General features: G+C 37.9%; 1 protein-coding gene across 1 annotated transcript in view; it reads right to left on the bottom strand.

Annotated features, from left to right (window-relative positions):
• Window positions 1-18684, bottom strand: part of FAM135A (family with sequence similarity 135 member A) — a gene marked incomplete at its 3' end in the record, with an annotated part of 75276 nt that overhangs the window by 14718 nt on the left and 41874 nt on the right. The window contains exons 12-18 of the mRNA XM_080342526.1: window positions 13131-13204; window positions 12669-12823; window positions 10101-12417; window positions 7900-8060; window positions 6130-6221; window positions 4015-4112; window positions 13-164 (exon numbers count right to left, since the gene is read on the bottom strand). Coding sequence (XP_080198652.1) covers window positions 13-164; window positions 4015-4112; window positions 6130-6221; window positions 7900-8060; window positions 10101-12417; window positions 12669-12823; window positions 13131-13204 — 3049 coding nt within the window. The remainder of the gene's footprint in view (window positions 1-12; window positions 165-4014; window positions 4113-6129; window positions 6222-7899; window positions 8061-10100; window positions 12418-12668; window positions 12824-13130; window positions 13205-18684) is intronic.

Here is an 18684-nt window from a genome sequence, read left to right as displayed (position 1 = left end):
ATAATACTTTACCTGTATTAACAAGAGCACTGCTGTTGTAGAGGGTACCCAGATGTGGTCCAGACAGAGACAGGAAGGTATGAAGTTTGTTGAGGTAATATTTAAATCGAGGTCTTGTGAGCACTGAACGTATTATTAAATTACCCAGTGAGTGTCCAATAAAGCTGTTTAAAAAGAAATAACAGTATAATATAGCATTTGATGGGAAACTTTTTTTCTTTTAAACAGAGATAAATACAACTGATGTCATAAAATGCTGAATGAGCACAGGAAGAAAATGAATGAAAAATTCCCAGTCAGAAGCCTGTATCTTAGGTCACACAGAAAAACACGGCTTGTTCACATCTCCCAAGAACAAAAATGTTCTAAGCTCCTCTAGAATGATTTTATACATTGTTTTTGAAAAGCTAGTGAGAATAAACTATCCTTCCACCAGCACCTCACACCCCAAACCAGGATTATTTCTGAGTGTATTTCCCTTAGCACCAGGTATTCAGAAAATATCTTATGAGTTGTGCATGACTGAATAAATCACTACTTGGGCATGTGATGGCATTCAGTGTGATGACTGCATGAGAGTTACTGAAACAACTTAGTGGAGAAGGATTCCAAAACTACCCCTATAAGGGAGAAAAACATTATTTAATTTAATCTGATTATTTGAGAATAGAAGCAACATCTCAAATCTCTTTAGCAGTTGGACCAAAAGAAGCGAATATCAGTTTGAGCGATGCAACTGAGAAACATCTGTCTCCCAGGAGAATATTACATTTAGTTGTTTCCCTGGTTAAGTGAGTTAGGGGAAAGATGGATGGGACTCCATAGCTTCATGTATCTAAGGATAATTATTAATCTGAGGTGCCTAATGTTGTACCCACAAGCCTGTATAAAGCATTTCTTTAGAAGGGACACTATAAAACAAAGCAGTTCTAGTTAGGCAGTTACGCTTATAGATCGCTGCTGATGTAAGGACCACAGCATCCCAAGCACTGACTTAAAGAGGATACGGCAGAAACAAGTCTCACAAAATTAGAAGGAAGAAGCTCCTTCCTGTTTTATAAATGTAATCTCAGCACATGGAAAGAACAGACAACCATGCAAAAATAAACAGTAGAACTATCGTGGCTGGATCATGTATGTGCCACAACATAAGATCATCCCTCCCATGTTCTCTGTATCACTACATTCATCAACAAAAATAGTTAAACCAAAGCTACCAGTAATATCTGTTGAAAATACAGTGCTCAAAAATTACTCAACTGTTTTACTGCTTCCCAAGCAAGAATTACTGACTCTGAAATTCCAACTTAAAGCTAAACGAACAAACTCAAACATTAGGGTATAGAAAGGCAGGGCCAGCCCTGGACTCTGACATAATTATACACTTCCTGACAGAACAGGCTATTTGTTCCTTACTGATACACAGTTTAATCATATATGCATATCCCTCCTGTTTGCTTTTACTACCAGTTTTTCAGAGTTGCTGCAGTATCAGAAATTCTTTGCTGCAGCTTGCTACGTCTGTCTAACTAATTTAGAAATGAAAGATTTCTACCCTCTGTGCTGTCAGCACAACAGCAGTACATTTGCAAAACAAAATATTGAGCTGCTGACTCTCTTGAATACTAAACTTTAAAACCATTCTCTCAGAGTACATCATGAAGTCCATACAAGAAAAACAAAGCCATAGATTTCTTTAAGAACAAGAAAACGTTCACAGAAATCGAGTGAGTTTATCCTGAAGAGGACCTGCAGCACACAATTGCTCTTGAGTAAGAGACTATTTTTTAAAGATCTGAGCATAAACAGACAGTTCATCCACCATTTATTAAATGTCATAAAAGGATGAGAAACTCTTACAATTGTACCATAACAAAGGACAATTTTGTCACTGGAAAAAACAGTGACCCATCAATCAGTCCTGTCATCCTCAAGAATATGGGCATACCTGAACCAAAACTTCAGAAACACGAAAGATCCATTTCAGCAAAAACAGGGTGCTCACAATTAGCTATGTGAATGTACCTCAAAAATTAACACTTGTTCTTAATTTGTAAAGGCTTAGAAAAATAACAAAGTGTTAACAAAAATAATACATAGTGTTCGAATTCAGATGTTTAGGTGAACACTTAATAAGCCTTTAATATTATTTTCTAATGGAGAAAGGTTTAAGGATTTTCTCAAAACAAAAAGGGAAGAAAAGGAAAACCCTCCAAAAAGGGTTTTGAAAGTGTAATACTCAGTGTTTCAGATCCCCACAACTGAGGGATGCTCTGCAAAACCAATGCATTTCTGAACAGTAGGTGGCAATATTACCATCTGTTGAAATTAAGATATTCATACACTGAAGTAATAGAATTACACTGTAGTATTTATATACGCTTTATGGCACAAGTCTACCAATTCAGATCATACCAGAAAATTAGACACAGTAAAACCTCATTATTCTGTGCTAACAAACACAAGATCCCATCCACCTATAAAATTCATGGATGAAAAAACCCCACAAAATCCATTAAAGGCCACAATCAAAAGGTGCTGAAATAATGAACGGGCATTTTAATACATGCATGTTAAAAATTGTCTTTTTTTTTTTCTTTTTTTTGAGCCAATGTTACGTAGGGAACAGGATGACAAACTGAATAATCCAACTGTAAGTCCAGTACAGGTCACCAGAAATTTATGTAAGACCTGACACAAGGAGAATAGCTTCTGAAACTACACTCCAGGAGCATGTGGTTTATTTTGTAGCCATGTGATGACCTGGAAAGGCTTCCATCCTCACAAACAATCCAGACTTGAACAGGTATGACAGCAATTTGTCTTGCTTCAAATTTGCATTAATTTTGAAGCTGATGCAGGTAACTGGTGCAGATGACCTACAGAGGTCCCCTCAACCTAAAGTACTCTGTGATTCTTCACCAAACAGTTGTTTTATAAGACAAATTGCTCTTGGTTTGAATCAAGCTTCGAGTCCATGCTTGCTCTGCACTTGTAGTGAGCACAAATACTTTGTTCTGAGGAGATCAACGCACGTGTTGGTAGTATCAAAAATATTGGTTCACTAAAGCTGACACTCTAGCGTGGCTCTGGGTTCTGATGGTACAAGGGCTGCCTCTTCTTATCTCGTTGTGAGAACGTAGCACAATAAATAGGATTTTGCCATTACCTGAAGGCAAGAGGCTTTGCATTGACCTGACAGTGCAGAATGTCACAACTTCTCTTGACTTGTCTTGGCCTGAGCTGATTTTATTTTGTTTTAGCTGTGACAACAATTGTCTGGCAGTGGAGTAGTTTCTATTAGTAACAAGTATCATTCTGTGTGGCTTGAACTGCGTATTGCTCGAATGAAGTGTGGTGTGATAGTCTGCCCAAACAGTGTACCCTCCTTTGAGAAAATAAATAGAGTAAGAATACTCTGGAAGTAACAGAAAAAGGAAACAGGAATGCATAGACTGGGATGAGCCTTCTATTAAGATGCAAAACATGCTTTTTAGCAGATGAAATGTCAGAAAACGTCAAAATGATGACATATTTTTTTCATGCAGCTGCCCTTCAGTGTCACAAATAGGATGGAATTTCCCTATAGGGATGACAATATAGACAGTCTGCTATGTCATACTTGGTGAAGAGACTATAAAATCAGAAGAAAGCTAACTTTATCTTGACATAGTGCTATTACAGCTTCCTTCGACCTTCTTAAGCACTATCTGGTTTTCTGCAGAACCCCACCATGGAGGATGTGAGGAAGCACAGGACAGCAGTTCCTTACACGTAATGTACAACTCTGCCCTAAAACCACCACCAGGATTAGGTGAGGTTACAACACTCTTCAGTCTTCTTTCAGTTGGGAATTCCTTCTCTCTCCTTTGTCCCCCTTTCCCCTACTCCTCCCCCTCCCTGCATTTCTCTTTCCCGTGTCTCCTTGGGCCTGCTCCTGGGTATCACAGTTCAGAAAAACACAGGGCTCTAGCTTTAAGGTTATTTCTATAAATAATATAGAACAAATATTACCTGATTTTTGAAAGGGTAAGATTATAAATTTGTATATACTGTATAATTTCATCTAAAAGGCGATCTGTCATGGAATCAAAATCAGCAAAGGTATCATTCTGTAAAATAAAAAAAAAAATAATAACTGTATTTTCTAATGCAGCAATATACATTCTGCATTCAGTCTGAATTCTTATTCCCCAGTGTTTTGCTCAACAGCACACAAACAAAAACATCCATATTAACTCTGAATACAAACACTACAGCTAGTTATTATAAATTCTTCAAGATTTTTTTCTTGTACCATAAAGTGATATACAATCTTCCTGTACGACTACTTTCTTCTAGTAACACTGAAACAAATCTTAACATTACACAGCCAGTCTCACTTCTAAGCCTTCCCCTACACATAATTTTATCTGCAGTGAAACAGAAGACCAAACTGCATGTTCAGAACTAATCACACTACCCATGGAACAGAAATGAGACAGTCACTGCAACAGCAGAGTCTGTATTAGTTCTGTTTATTCAAAACAAAACAAAACAAAAATCCTTAAAGCCTTATTCTCAGTTCATAGTTGATTGTCTACAATGCTTAGCAGTAAAAAATTAAAGATGAGGTAAGCAAAGGCTGCCTAAAACTTTTCAATGCCAGTTCAAAAGCTTCTGTGCTAAAATCTGAGTGTACAACATATTGATAAACAATTTGGGAAAGGGAAGGAGATGAGATGTCAGAGTTTGGAGACAAAACCACATATCCAGGATAGTCCAACCTAGAACCGACCCAAATTTCAGAAGAATCTGCATGCATGGATGATAAAATGGCAAGAAATGTGAAATAACGTTACATAGGGAAAAACAGCCCTAAACATATATGCAAATAATCTATACATCTGTGTTCTATATAATCAGCTATGTTAGGAAAGCAAGGAAAGAACAGAAAATATCAATACAGCATTTCATAAGTTCACAGTGCACAAGAATCTTAAATGCCCTAAATTCTGATCATCCTTACTTTAAATTATAAGAATTTTGAAAGTGGGCAGGGAAGGATATCGTGTATGACCAGAAACTGTTTCACATGTGATCCTGAGAAATACTGAATGGGCTAAGTCTCTGCAGTTGCCTTCTGAAGGAGAAATTATTTTTTAATAAAATACTTAATTAACTGAAGCGGAAAATGGGGAATGATTATTGACTATTTTTTTCCAAAACAAACTGTAGGGGGATTTGTTTAAACGTTCTTGTTTGCAACTGAATTATTAATGTGTATGAACTATAGAATTACTCTCAACTGTATACTGTGGAAACCGGAATTATAACATTCAAAGAGAATCAGCCGACACCAAGGAGAAAAATCCATCAGTAGCTATTAGGGCCAGTGATCTCAATGGAATTCCCAAATCAGAAAGTTTCAGAACTGCTGACTGCCAAAATCTATCGGGCTAGAGAAGAGAAGGCGTCACTTGCTGCCTGTCCAGCCTGGCTGCAAAGCATCCCGGCAGCTATTGCCAGAAATAGCTTCTGCACTACATGAACCTTTTGTTTGAGCCACTGAAGAGACTCAGTTCTAATTCATCCCTGAAGTGTCTACTACAATATGTAATACACACACACAAAAAGCACAGAATTGGTCTTCCGTGCTTTGTCACGTTTACTTCACCTGAAAACAGCAAAATTTACAAAAGTTTAACACAGGTAATTTGATATTGGATTAGTGCCACGACGTAGATCTTATAGTGCACTGACAAAAACAACAGACAGTTATTTTGCATTTCTCAGATCCTGTGAAATAACACATCTCCCTTCTTGCCACATCAGTTTTCACTATCATAATTTTTACTATTAACATCAGGGGTATCTTATTTACAATCTTAACTGATTATGCTGAGAATTCAGGAGATCCAACAACACAACAAAATGGCAGCAACAAATACTACTCCTTATATATTTACTTTCAATATCATACTAGTTTTTTTTACTTTAACACAAGCCACAGGTCAAATAATCAGTTCTGTGAGAATACAATAAAAACATACAAACTGTAAACTGCAACATGACAATGTCATTAAAAAGCATGTAAAGATGTACCCTGTCTATTGCTTTACAAAAGTTATTTTTCTGTTTGTCAAATACCTGATTCCTTTCGGACATAAGAAAATCTATTCTCCCTCCAGGCAGCCCCAGCTCAATGTAAGTCTTCACTAATCTTAGGTCTGCGCTGTTACCTTAAAAGGAAAAACAATCAAGAGTTAGTACTGTGAAGTTAACTTGCAATATAAGCACTCAGAATACTGAAATGAACCTATGGCACAACTTTAAACACAGCTAATGATGTTCTCAGCCGTAATTAAAATTCAGTAAGACTCAGGAAGATAAACTGCAATGCCAAATGCATTGACTAAACAGTTTAGAAAAATGACATCCAATGCACTTTTAAAAAAGCAAGGATTTAGGAAGGCATGTTTGATTCTGTCTTAGCACCCAGCAGATAAATAGCACTGTGAACATTACATTCCCTAAAACCTAATTAACTTTGATGAAAGTCAATTAGAGAACTCAGAGCTAGCTTAAGGAATTCAGGGAAGGAGCAAGGAACAAGGGCAAGTTGTAAACTTCATAGAATAAAATGGCAGAGTGGACCGTCAGCAAATAAAGATACATTTAGACTGGTACCCAAGACAACAAATGCCAGTATAACCAGCATCCAGAAGATTTCTCTACGTCAACAATTGTGTATGCTTTTGAAGAAAGACTACCCTTTCTGCCTTAATTACAGAACAAGATTTTTATTTAAATCTGTTATTAATAGGAAAGAACTTGTATGAACTCACCATTTCATAAGAAAATGCTAACAATATGGATTTTTCTAAGGCTTCAAAGACTTGGTTTTTTTAACAACAGGTTTTTTTTGGCCAAGTTAACTTTTGCGTCAATTTTAGACAAACTAGTAAGAAGGAATACCTCTGAGTTCCATTTTAAAAGCACTTAACAAAGGGCGCTTTCTGCTCCAAGGAAGAAAGAAAAGCTATTCTGTTATTTCTTTTTTTTTTTTTTAACTTAGGAATTTGAAAAGTAAACAAGGCAGTTGTACAGTGTCGGTCCAGTCCAATATTCTTCCTACTGCCATCCTGTGTTTCCTTACATTGTTAATTTAAGAAGCTTCTCAAAAAAAAAACAAAGACAAAACCACTGACAGCAGAAAGCTACGAGTAGAGGGGATATTATTTCTTCATGCACATATATACTTATATACTTTGAACTAAAGCAGGTGAAGCTCTTTGAACTTTTCAATTAGCAAGAGATTTTCTCATTTCTACCACAGCAGAGCCTCCATCCTTGGAAACATTATAAAACCCAACTGGGTTGGGTTCTGGGCAACCTGTTGTAGGTGCCCCTGCTTTGGGCAGAGGAGTTGGACCAGACAATCTCTGGAGATCCTGTCCAACCTCAACCATTCTGTGACTCAGTAATGTAATCTTTTTAAAACATCATAAACACTTCACTGCATTTTACTTATACTATTTTTTTCCTGATAAGATACACATATTTTTTTATTGAAAATGTAACATTACCAAATCTAAACAAAACTGTTTTATTCTATTACCACAATATGGACAAACACTAATACGACATAAAAAACTGGAACATCTATCTGATATGAACTATGGTGTAAAGTGTGTTTATGTGCATGAAAGTTTTACCAAAGATAAATGTTACGTAAAATTATTATTTTACATGATTCTATGGAACACATTGTCAAATGTAGCAGTATAGTGCCAGACTTCCATTTCCCTCCAGTTAACCTATTTCAGAAGCATTCAGTTCTGAGTTCAAATGACAAAAGCTAATCCTAACTGCTAATCTGAACTGCTATCTCATTCAGTATCATGTTTCCCAGCGTACCATCTAGGCCATGGACGCAGACTATAAGATGTATTCCTTCTTCTGAATAGTCATCTTCTTCCATACTGAAGTAAGGTATTGAAGAAGCCAGTTTGAAAACATCACTATACATAAATCCGGGAAGTTTAAGTTGCTTCAATTCTTCTTTAGCCTGGAGGAAACTGGAACGAAAGCATATTTATGATAAAGCAACATTTACAATTGCCAGAGAAATGTAGAGTCTCCTAGGATACAGTTTTGTACTGTCCTTTTACTTTGTGTTCTGTGTAACTGATACAAAGGAAAATATATTTATCAAGTTACTATCTTCATAAAACAAGCCAGTTCCTCAATATATTTTTTATTGCAGCTTCCTACAGCCCCTTTTCCTCTGTAACAAAATCCATACCCCAAGTGCTACTCTCTTCTCTCCTTTGAAAATCCCTGCAAATTCTGAAGTATTTCTGAAACCACTGAACATTTTGGATTAGTTCTGGTCTTGAGCAAGCAACAGCTTTGTTTAAATGCAGTAACAATGTCACAATCAATCAGAAGTCAAGGTAAAGATTTTCACTGACTTTTGGTAATTCTTGCCAAAATTAAAACCTATTTCCTAGGTCAGCAGAGAGCTGGAGCCCAGTGCTGTAATAGCCCACCAGAAAGTCCCTCTGGTAGGTTAACAACTGATAGTTTGAGAAGATGCCAGATCCAGACCTGTGGTCTCTTGGATATTACATGAAGGCATACAATATACAGTTTCTAATAACCGAGCTCCCCACATGCTCGGAATCCCTTGCATTCCTCCCTTTCTCCTCCTTCCCTCAGTTTTTTGTGTATGACCTTCTTAACTAATGGCACATCAGCTTCCCTGCAGCACTTCAAGCTCTATGCTTCCTTGTGCTTCTCTCCCTAATCCATCTGTTCTGCACAGTCCCTCACAGCACCATGCTGCATCCCGTCCTCTTGCTCCTGCTCACTGTTTCCTTCCCATTCTACTTTCTGTTCTCTGTTTTCCCAGACTTATCTTTGGCTCATTCTTCACTAACTGGCTTCAGTGAAGTCAGCCTGAAGAGAAACCACTGCAGGCAGTTGGTCTTATCACTCCCCAGCAGAGGTTACTTCTTTTGTATTCAAGGCATGTTTTCTGAACTGAATGTATCAGTGTTGGTTCTCTGTGGAGCAGATCGTGCCCTCTAGAATTCCAGTTATCCCACGCTCTGGGAGACTCTGCTTTCCCTAAGGCCAAGTCCTTGATTTTACTCCAAGTTCCTTCTTTCTTTTATTGTAACAGAACACCCTAAATAGTCTCTGCTTTTCATCCCTTCCATTCCACACCAGTACCCACCCTGCAGTATTTCAGAAGCTACTTTTCTATCTGATTCTAACCTGTTTTCTTCTATCACTGCTCAATTCTTCCTCCTTTTCTCAGCTACTTACCACAGACTATCTGGTCTTTTATCTCTTCTGCGTTCTTAGTGTTCTCTTTGTTTTTACCTCTCTTCTAATTTTTCTTCCTTCTGAAAGCAATATTTTACTTCCGATACAACATAATAAGCTGCTGCTTCCCACATTCAGTTAGCAGCACAGGGTTTCTTACGGAAACTCCTATATTTACAGCAAGAGGAGGTGCAGTCTGGGATCCCTGATGCTTCTCTAAATTTGGCTTTCCTGGTATTCAAATTGCAGCGTAATTTAGAGCATTGTGGTCTCTGAGGTGTTACATTTTTGATATTAGAAGACTGAAAAATAAGGCCATGACCTTGGCTAGCATCACGCATTTGCTTCACTTAACTAATTAAATGGACAAGCAGTTACAGAATGTTTTCGGGTTTGTTTTAAACTCAAAGCACATTTTCCTATGCTTGCTATTTTAACAGCTTCCATTTCATAAACCACCATTTTTATACTCAGTAGCCATTACAACATCACTTTTGAGACAAACGATTTTTTTTTTTTAAAGGAACATAGAGAAACAAAACATACCACGTTTTGCTTGAAGTTTGTCAAACCACATGAAATCACAAAACAAATGATAGAAGGAATTCAGTGCTGACACACTTTCTACCTGAACATCTAAAATGTGATGCTACTTGAGCATGCAGAATCCACAAGCCACAGACCTGGGGGCACCATGGAGCCCAACCACACTCCCTTTCCCCTTCTATACTACCTTAACATCATTTCTAAAAGCAAAAAAACTTTGTTTTAAAACAATCACTTACGCTAACATTTGAGGTTTCGGGGAGCTTTCATACCAGGAAACAGCTGAAGCTGAGCTGTGGGATGTGCTGCCTGGCTGTTGTGTAATTGCAGGAGATTTATTCCTTGAAGAACAGATAACATTGCAAGGAGAGTCTCTCAGAGAAGAAGGAAAAGAGAGACAACCAGGAGTACAGACAGGAGGAACAGTCATTCCATCTTGCAGATGCCCACTATCAATCCTTTCAGACCTCAGGGCTCCCTCTTCTGCTGAGCCATGATCCTGGTCAGCACTGGAAGCTCCATCTAATATACTATAGTCTGTTTCTTCATAATACCCGTTTTCAATCATTTCTTGATCCTCCTCTTCTTCCTCATCTTGTTGGGAAGAGCAAATAACTTGGTTTTCGTACGTTTCCTTCTGAGGGCTAACAGGACTGCTGTTGTCCATAGGCCAAATATCTGAGATATCTGTGCTGCTTCGAGAGCCAAAATAGTTTTCGACAAGCCCTTGCTTTACCATGTCAGTACTACTGGTTGGAGAAGGATTATCTGTACCAGTTTCAGTTTTAGCTACTGACAGTTCTTCAGTTGTCTCCTTCATTTCTGAAGGCTCATTATGTTTTCCTTCATTTGTTTTTTCAATCTCAAACACTGCATTTACAGATGAAGAACCTGAAGCAACAGATGGCTCATCCATACAAGTAATTTCCAAATGCAATTTAATTGCTTCTTCTGTAGTCTGGAGATGCCTTTCAAGGTCCTGAGAGTCCTTGCAGGTGATGCCAAGGTCTGCCTGTGGGCTGTAACTTTTCACATCAGTGGATGAATCCTCATCTGAACCAACTAAGTGTAAAAGATCTTTTGTTCCTGAGAGTGAGGAATGTATAGACAGGGTTTTGTTATCTGAGTGCCCTGAAAATAAAACACACTGTTGCTGCAAATTGGTTTTTGGTTTTTTACAGTCATCACATTTTGGCAAGTCAGTTGCTCCAAGATCCAGTACTGTTTTACTGTCACTTAGCTGGCATTCAGGTACAACAGATATCTTTGAATTCTCATCAGGTGACAGCTCATCATCATCTGAAGGCAGAGAATTTATGGATGTCAGGGATGATTGTATTTCACTTACAGCGCTGGTACTCTCAGTGCAATGGCTTTCTATTGTGTTTTTTGTAGCACAGTCTGGTTTCAGTAAAAGCTGAGGAAATACTCTCTCACCATTGTATGCACTTTGCCCTTGAACATTTTCAAAAACCTGATCAGGGTTGGGGTGGGTTGCAAAAGAACTTGGTTCACTTTCTACACCTGAATCTGAAAACCTAGAAGAGGCATATGTGACACTAACATCAGGTAATTTAGTCACGTCTCCACTTACAGAAAGTTGACTTTCTTTTGTAGAAAGAGTAGGCTGATTACTTTTCATTTTTGTTAAAATGTCACTGGTATGTCGGCAGTTTCTTTCGTGAACATCTTCTTTTTCAAGCCCCACTTCCTGTTCTCCTGAGTTCACTTTATTTCCAGATTCTGAAGACTGAATATTGGGGGTCTGCAGATTCTCTCCCTGCACTCCATCTTGCGGAAACTCGGCCCATGATCCAATGCTAACAGTTACTTTCTCCCCTTCATAGGGATTCTTATTACTTGGTTTCACCTCAATTGTCCTGACTCCTGAGGTAGCTGGTTGACTTCCATGACAACTTTCAAGCGTACCTCTGGGTTGTAGAGCACTATCTGCTTGTATCGTTCCAGAATCTGCCTGGGAGATAGCTAGTCTATCAAAAATAGCCACATTTTCACAGTGCATGGAGCTACCCAGACCTGGTTGGACACCTTCAGCCTTGTCAGTCTTTTCCTCAGTTCCAGATGGCAAAAATGGAAGTTCTCTTTGACTTATTTGCCTGGTGCAGGTCTTTGTATCACAAGGAAATCCACCTAATGCAGGGTCCAGCCCTTCGTTAGCACTGCATGAAGGCCTGCCTTCTGAGCTCCTAGAGGCATCTTCCAGTGCTGCACTTTTCAAACATTTGTAGCCTACTAAGACCACTGAGTCCTTAGAGTTCTGTTTCACAACTTTTTTTGTGTTTTCAGGTTTCATTGTTTTCATGAGCTTAGTAACCTTAACTTTGGATTTATTTACATCTTCATTTTTCCCTTTCAAAGTTTTTGTTAGTGTCTTTTCACTTTCTGGATGCCAAACGCTGGAGGCACCTGCAGGTCTTATTTTCACTTCCGGGCTAGTAAAACCAGCTACAAAACCTTCTTCAGCTTCAAATTTATCCAGTTTATTGGACTCTGATCTTGGAAGACTCTGAACTACCAACCAGGGTGCATCCAGATCTTTCACCAAAAAAAGCAAAGGGGAAAAAATAAAAAGGATTGTTTACAAGATTATGCATGTAAACTGTTATAAACGACCAGTAATTATAGAACTTTACATATTCTTGAAACTCAAACTAAAGAAATATTTCCGAACAAATAAATGTACTCCTTTAAAGCCAGTAAAAAAATGTAAAAAAAACCCCACTCAGGTTTTAAATAACTTTTGCTCAGTTCTTCAAAAAGAAAACTGCACTCTGAGGTGTGTTTACCTTCAGTAATTGAATCTAAATATCGATCTTCAAAGATTATAGGCAAGGAGTTTGTATCTCCATCAAGTTCACTGCATTCAATGGGGAGGGGTGGAAGGGAACTGCAGAAGGAAGTGTTTTTGATTGCTGCACACATCTGGAGATGACTTTGAGCACTGAAAAAAAAGAAGCAGTCCCACATGAGAAAAGTAGAACTATTTATTTTTACAGTAACAGAAACTAGTAGTAGTTTAACTCACTTTAGTAGCAGCTTTTCTACTAATTAGTTGTTTAATAGCTTCAATAGTTATTTAATAGTTTATGATATAACTTTCATTAAAAAACTTCAAATCTATATTCAGGACATGTTTCTCTTGAACTTGTTATGTTAAGTATTTTTGCAAGACGGTACCTCCACACTACGTAAGCTATAAAATAACAGTACCACACACTACGTGCTGTGCACTTCAAAAGGCTACTCACTGCAGTTCTTGATAGGCAAGGGCAGCTTGCCTGGGATGCTCAAGACAAAAGAATGCTTCTGCAAATCTGCGCACCTGCAAGATCCAAATAGAGTTAGAACTTATTTTCTATTACATACAGTTTTTGAAAATCCACCTGCATTCCTACACAGTAATGTTATTAACCTGTATGTATGATGGACAGGTAATTTTTTAAAACATTCAGTCTGAGTGGGAGGGAAGAGGGCCAGCAACTGAAATGAGAATTTTAACTTGTGCACTGGATGACTGAGGGGAATTACATTAGATTCAACTGCCTGCTGTAAACTTGATTACCAAGAAATCAATCATCCAAATCAGTCTCACCTGAAACAATAACACAAAAATAGTAAGAGAAGTTTCAATAGGAAGAAAGGAAGTTACTGCTTGATGGACACTTCTGCATGTGTTGAGGATTACTTTCAGAAGTAGAAGCCCATTAGATATTCAAAATACAGAGAGGTACCTGTTTCAAATTTTCTATGAATACTCTCTAGGCCACAGTAAACTACTGTGCAAAAAAATATTTTGTTTGTAAAGATTTCAGCCGCAAATTACAAAGACAATAACAAAATGCATACTAATTACAAGCACTGTATTCAAGACTTAATGGTATGCCCGAAGTCAATAAACCATACAACACTAAAATGGGATTTTATAACAGAAGCATTTTTTATCATCAAACACAATGGTGTGGAAACAGAGAGGGTGAATTATACAGCAATTTACTACAAATAAAAACATAATCAATGTATTGAACATAGAGTACAGAGAAACCCCAAAGTTAAGCCTTTGCAATATGAGACTTCTCACATTTCCAGTATTAAATATTGGAACATTACTCAATCTAGATACATTTTCAGAACATGTTTGCAATTGCCCAATGACCTGCATAAAAAATGCAATTCAGTGCATTAAGACAGTATCTTGCTTGTTGTAACAAGACCTATAAAAAAAGACAATGTCTTGGACAGTGGCTGTCAGCAGCTGCTTGTGCACTAACTTGGGCATAAACATCAATTTGTTTGTATCAATTGCTCAAAGTTGCTTAATAATAAAAAAAAACAAAACCTCAAACCACATTAAACCTTCAATCTCTAATCCGCACTAGAAACTGAGACTCCTGTCCCAACCTCCCAGAATTCAATTTACTGTATTACATAAAATTAATCTCACTGATAACATCATGTGTGAACAGTAATGGAAAATGTTTTGAAGTAAAAAGAACATGCTAAATGGAAAACTTCCTTGTAAATGCAACAGTAACCAGACACACACACAAAAGACATACCTGCTTCCCTTCAGAAATGATATTAGGAGCTTATGCATACACGTGGGGTTAGAATCAGTGTTCCTAAATACTCCTTTGTGTTTTCCCAGCTGGCTTTTCTAAACACACATCTACCTTCCAAACACATGATTTTGTCAGAACTAATCCCCAGCCTTTCCCCAGAAAGGGAGAAGCTTGTTATACAACAGAATTTGAGATCATTTTACAGGTTAAAAACTAGATTTTACAACAATCAATCATGAAAAGCGGAATGGTTAGCACTGTAGACTACACAATTTAAAATAAATACCCAAACCAATCAGGTAATAGGAAATAAAACAGTAATAGGAATACTGCCCAATTAGTAGCTGTCTGTGGTTGAAGCCAAAAGAGTACAAAGCTGTTTCCCAGGAGGCAAGCAAGGTGATTCTGACTTTGGATCACAGAATCACAGAATGTTAGTGATTGGAAGGGATCTCGAAAGGTCATCTAGTCCAATCCCCCTGCTGGAGCAGGAACACCTAGATGAGGCTACACAGGAAGGTGTCCAAGCGGGTTTTGAATGTTTCCAGAGAAGGAGACTCCACAACCCTCCTGGACAGCCTGTTTGAGTGTTCTATCACCCTCAATGAGAGGAAATTTCTTCTCATATTTAAGTGAAACCTCTTGTGTTCCAGTTCGCACCCATTACCCCTTGTCTTACCATTGGTTGTCACCAAGAAGAGCCCAGCTCCATCCTCGTGACACTCACCCTTTATATATTTATAAACATTAATAAGGTCACCCCTCAGTCTCCTCCAAGCTAAAGAGACCCAGCTCCCTCAGCCTTTCCTCATAAGGAAGATGCTCCACTCCCTTAATCATCTTTGTTGCCCTGCGCTGGACCCTCTCCAGCAGTTCCCTGTCCTTCTGGAACTGAGGGGCCCAGAACTGGACACAATATTCCAGATGTGGTCTCACCAGGGCAGAGTAGAGGGGAAGGAGAACCTCTCTCGGTCTACTAACCACCCCCTTGTAATACACCCCAGGATGCCATTGGCCTTCTTGGCCACAAAGGCACAGTGCTGGCTCATGGTCATCCTGTTGTCCACCAGGACCTCCAGGTCCCTTTCCCCTACACTGCTCTCTAATAGGTCATTCCCTAGCTTATACTGGAACCTGGGTTGTTCCTACACAGATACAAGACTCTACACTTTCCCTTGTTATATTTCATTAAATTTCTTCCCGCCCAACTCTCCAGCCTGTCCAGGTCTCACTGGATGGCAGCACAGCCTTCTGGTGTGTCACCCCCTCCTCCCAGCTCGGTGTCATCAGCAAACCTGTTGACAGTGCACTCTAGTCCCTCATCCAAGTCATCGATGAATATATTGAACAGCACTGGTCCCAGTACTGACCCCTGAGGCACTCCACTAGATACAGGCCTCCAACTGGACTCTGCCCCATTGACCATGACTCTCTGGCTTCTTTCCTTCAGTCAGTTCACAGTCCACGTCACTACCTGATCGTCCAGATCACACTTCCTCAGTTGGATGTGAGCAATCACTTTACCACATAAAGGAACTGGATTTATATGGAGACCAGATCTCTGGAATCCTGCCACTGTCTTGATCAGAAAAGGAAGGTTTTTTCCACTTGCAATAAATCCCATTTGCAATTGTTTAAGTAATTCCAAAGCTTTTGAAGAAAATCTGATTACCAGCTCCAGACAACTCTTAATAGCAACAGTACAAAACTAGTCAAAAGCAAGCTCTGAAAGCACACATAAATCAATATTAAGGAGAGAAAAAAAAATACACCAAACCAACAATAGTTTATTGTGTTAAATCACTGCTTAACTTATGAGGGGACCAAGGCATTTGCTTGGATGTTGTTAAACGGGCTCTGCAGAAACAGAGCAACTACCAGCTGGTGTCAGGGACTCAGGCGCTCCTGACCTGGGCCGACTCCACCACGACTTTGCAGGAGAAGATTGTTCCCACTGCTCCTAGTTCCTACAGACTTCCCAAAATTAAGGGTTTTGTGGTCCTCTCAATGTAAACAAAAGAAGAGGAAATATCAGACAGAAAAACTGCTGTGGGATATTTATCAAGTCCCTGCACATGTAAAAGATGCAGTCTGAGATCTGAGTTCTCATTACTTTAGGACTAATCAAACTGACAGAAATATTTTTGGAAAAGCGTGTTCAGACCTACCACAAGATGCCACTATGGAACAAACAGGTGAACTAGTTTAATGTGCAATTTTTTTGCAATATAAAATAGCACACACTAGGCAGATTTTTCAATAAAACACAGATGTAAAACTTACCAGTGTGACAAGGCAGTTGATGGATGTTTTAGTATACCTAAAGCGTTCCCAATTTTTTTAATGTAGTACTTAATATTCAAAGTATTTGGAAAAATGTGTTTAAATAATCAAGTCAAATAAGTAAAATTATTAGAATAATTTTAAATACTTAAAATAAATTATGCCATTATGACCTTATTTTCTAACAACATTTCATCAGAAATAGCTGCTTTATAAGCACCTGTGCAAAGAGGGTGAAAGGCATTTGGCCAAATACAGATGACAGGCATTTCTACGGTGTATTTTAATACAAATATCTAAACCAATCAGATGAGTGATTCCCTGAAAGGGTTCATTCATCTTAGATTAATACTAAATTTTCCTAGGGAGAAGTTTCTTGGGGATATTATAGTCTACAAATATTGCAAGATGAAACAGTAAAGTTAAAAGAGACTCAGCCTCCTGTAGAGAACACAACAGACTATTGATTTCCAAAATAAAAGGGATTATTTAGACGGATGGAATTTTGTATAGTACAAAAATCTTATTCCAGAATGGACAGCTGTTCTCTCAAGAGGAGAATTAGAACATCATTTCTCAAATCTCAACTAAATTCACTAACCAGAAAGCCTGCATCATTTGACATGTGCAAATAACACCTCTAGGGAAACATGATCATTGCACACTTTCCAAAATAAGTTCATATGAACCCTCAGAATATAAATTCTAAGGAGAATATTAATACAAATTACGAACTATTATGCTAAGCACTGCGAAACAGGATCCAAAAATCAACAACCAAACCAATCAAGGTTCAAATTTATCATCTTTTTAATTTAAAGGTTTACTGAATTTATGGATTGCTGGCTCATGCTCTATTGACATGTGGCAAACCCAGTGCAGCTACATCTTTTTACATGTATTTTAATTACATATACTTGCAAAGTATTTACACAAGCTCTTCACATTCTGAAGTACAGAAAACAAGTATCACATTTGCAAATTAATCCCTTTAAAATTTAGTAATAACACATTGCTGGTTCTCTGTAAGTTGACTCAGGTGGAATTTCCTTCTCGATGCCATATTATTCAAATTTTAGAGTCAGCCTCTTTGCTCTTCACTATCAGGCTTTAATTAAAAAGCTAAGTTTAGATTACACGTGCCCTGCATCTCTTTTTCAGTCTTTGATGTTTGGGTAGATAATGTAGTATCCAGTAACTGCAGAACTCCATCACAAACAGAAGTTAGCCACTTCCTTAAAAAATAAAACAAGCTCACCTTTTTCAGTTATAACAAGGATCACCTCTGAGCTCAACTTAGAAGGCTTGTAAGTTTGAGAGACTCAGTGTCCCTTGTGAGCAAGATACACTGAGCACTACGTAAGACTCTTCATCCCTACAATACTATGCTGCAAGTGTGGGTTCATATCTCCAGAAGAAGATATTTCAATAGCATTTATTAAAGACTAATTATTATTTTTTTTTTTTCCAAAGAAACACAAAAACTGAAGATGATGTTGTGCTTGAAACAAGTTTAGGTATGTGTAGTGAGAGATAACAAAACGACTGGGCCTAACAGCAACTGGAAAGGGAAAAAAATGCAGGTGCGAAATCAAAGGATACTTAAAAAAAAAAGAGAGGGGAGGGAAGGGAACTCCTATTTAAATTTTGTGAAGAGGAAAGTATCCCAGAGATACTTCTAATATACATAATATCTCAATTCACATTGTATAATTAACTACTTTGATTTATATTCCCCAAAATAACCGCAGTAAAACTCAGTAATTAAGGTATTTGAGAGCTAGAGAGAATGACTTACAGATATTTTAAAACGAACCACATTTAAGAAGCTAAAAACGTAACTTATAGCAGTATATTTTTTTTTCTTAAATGTTGAAGCAGTAAAAATTGAAGTATTTATAGTTCTTTTGGTTTTATTAAATATATACTTGTACAAACACTAACATACCAGCAGTTAAAT

The sequence above is a fragment of the Nesoenas mayeri genome (genome assembly GCF_963082525.1).
Source record: "Nesoenas mayeri genome assembly, chromosome: 3".
Lineage (NCBI taxonomy): Eukaryota > Metazoa > Chordata > Aves > Columbiformes > Columbidae > Nesoenas > Nesoenas mayeri.
The sequence above is the reverse complement of the archived record's forward strand: the minus strand, read 5'-3'. Positions and strand labels throughout refer to the sequence as shown.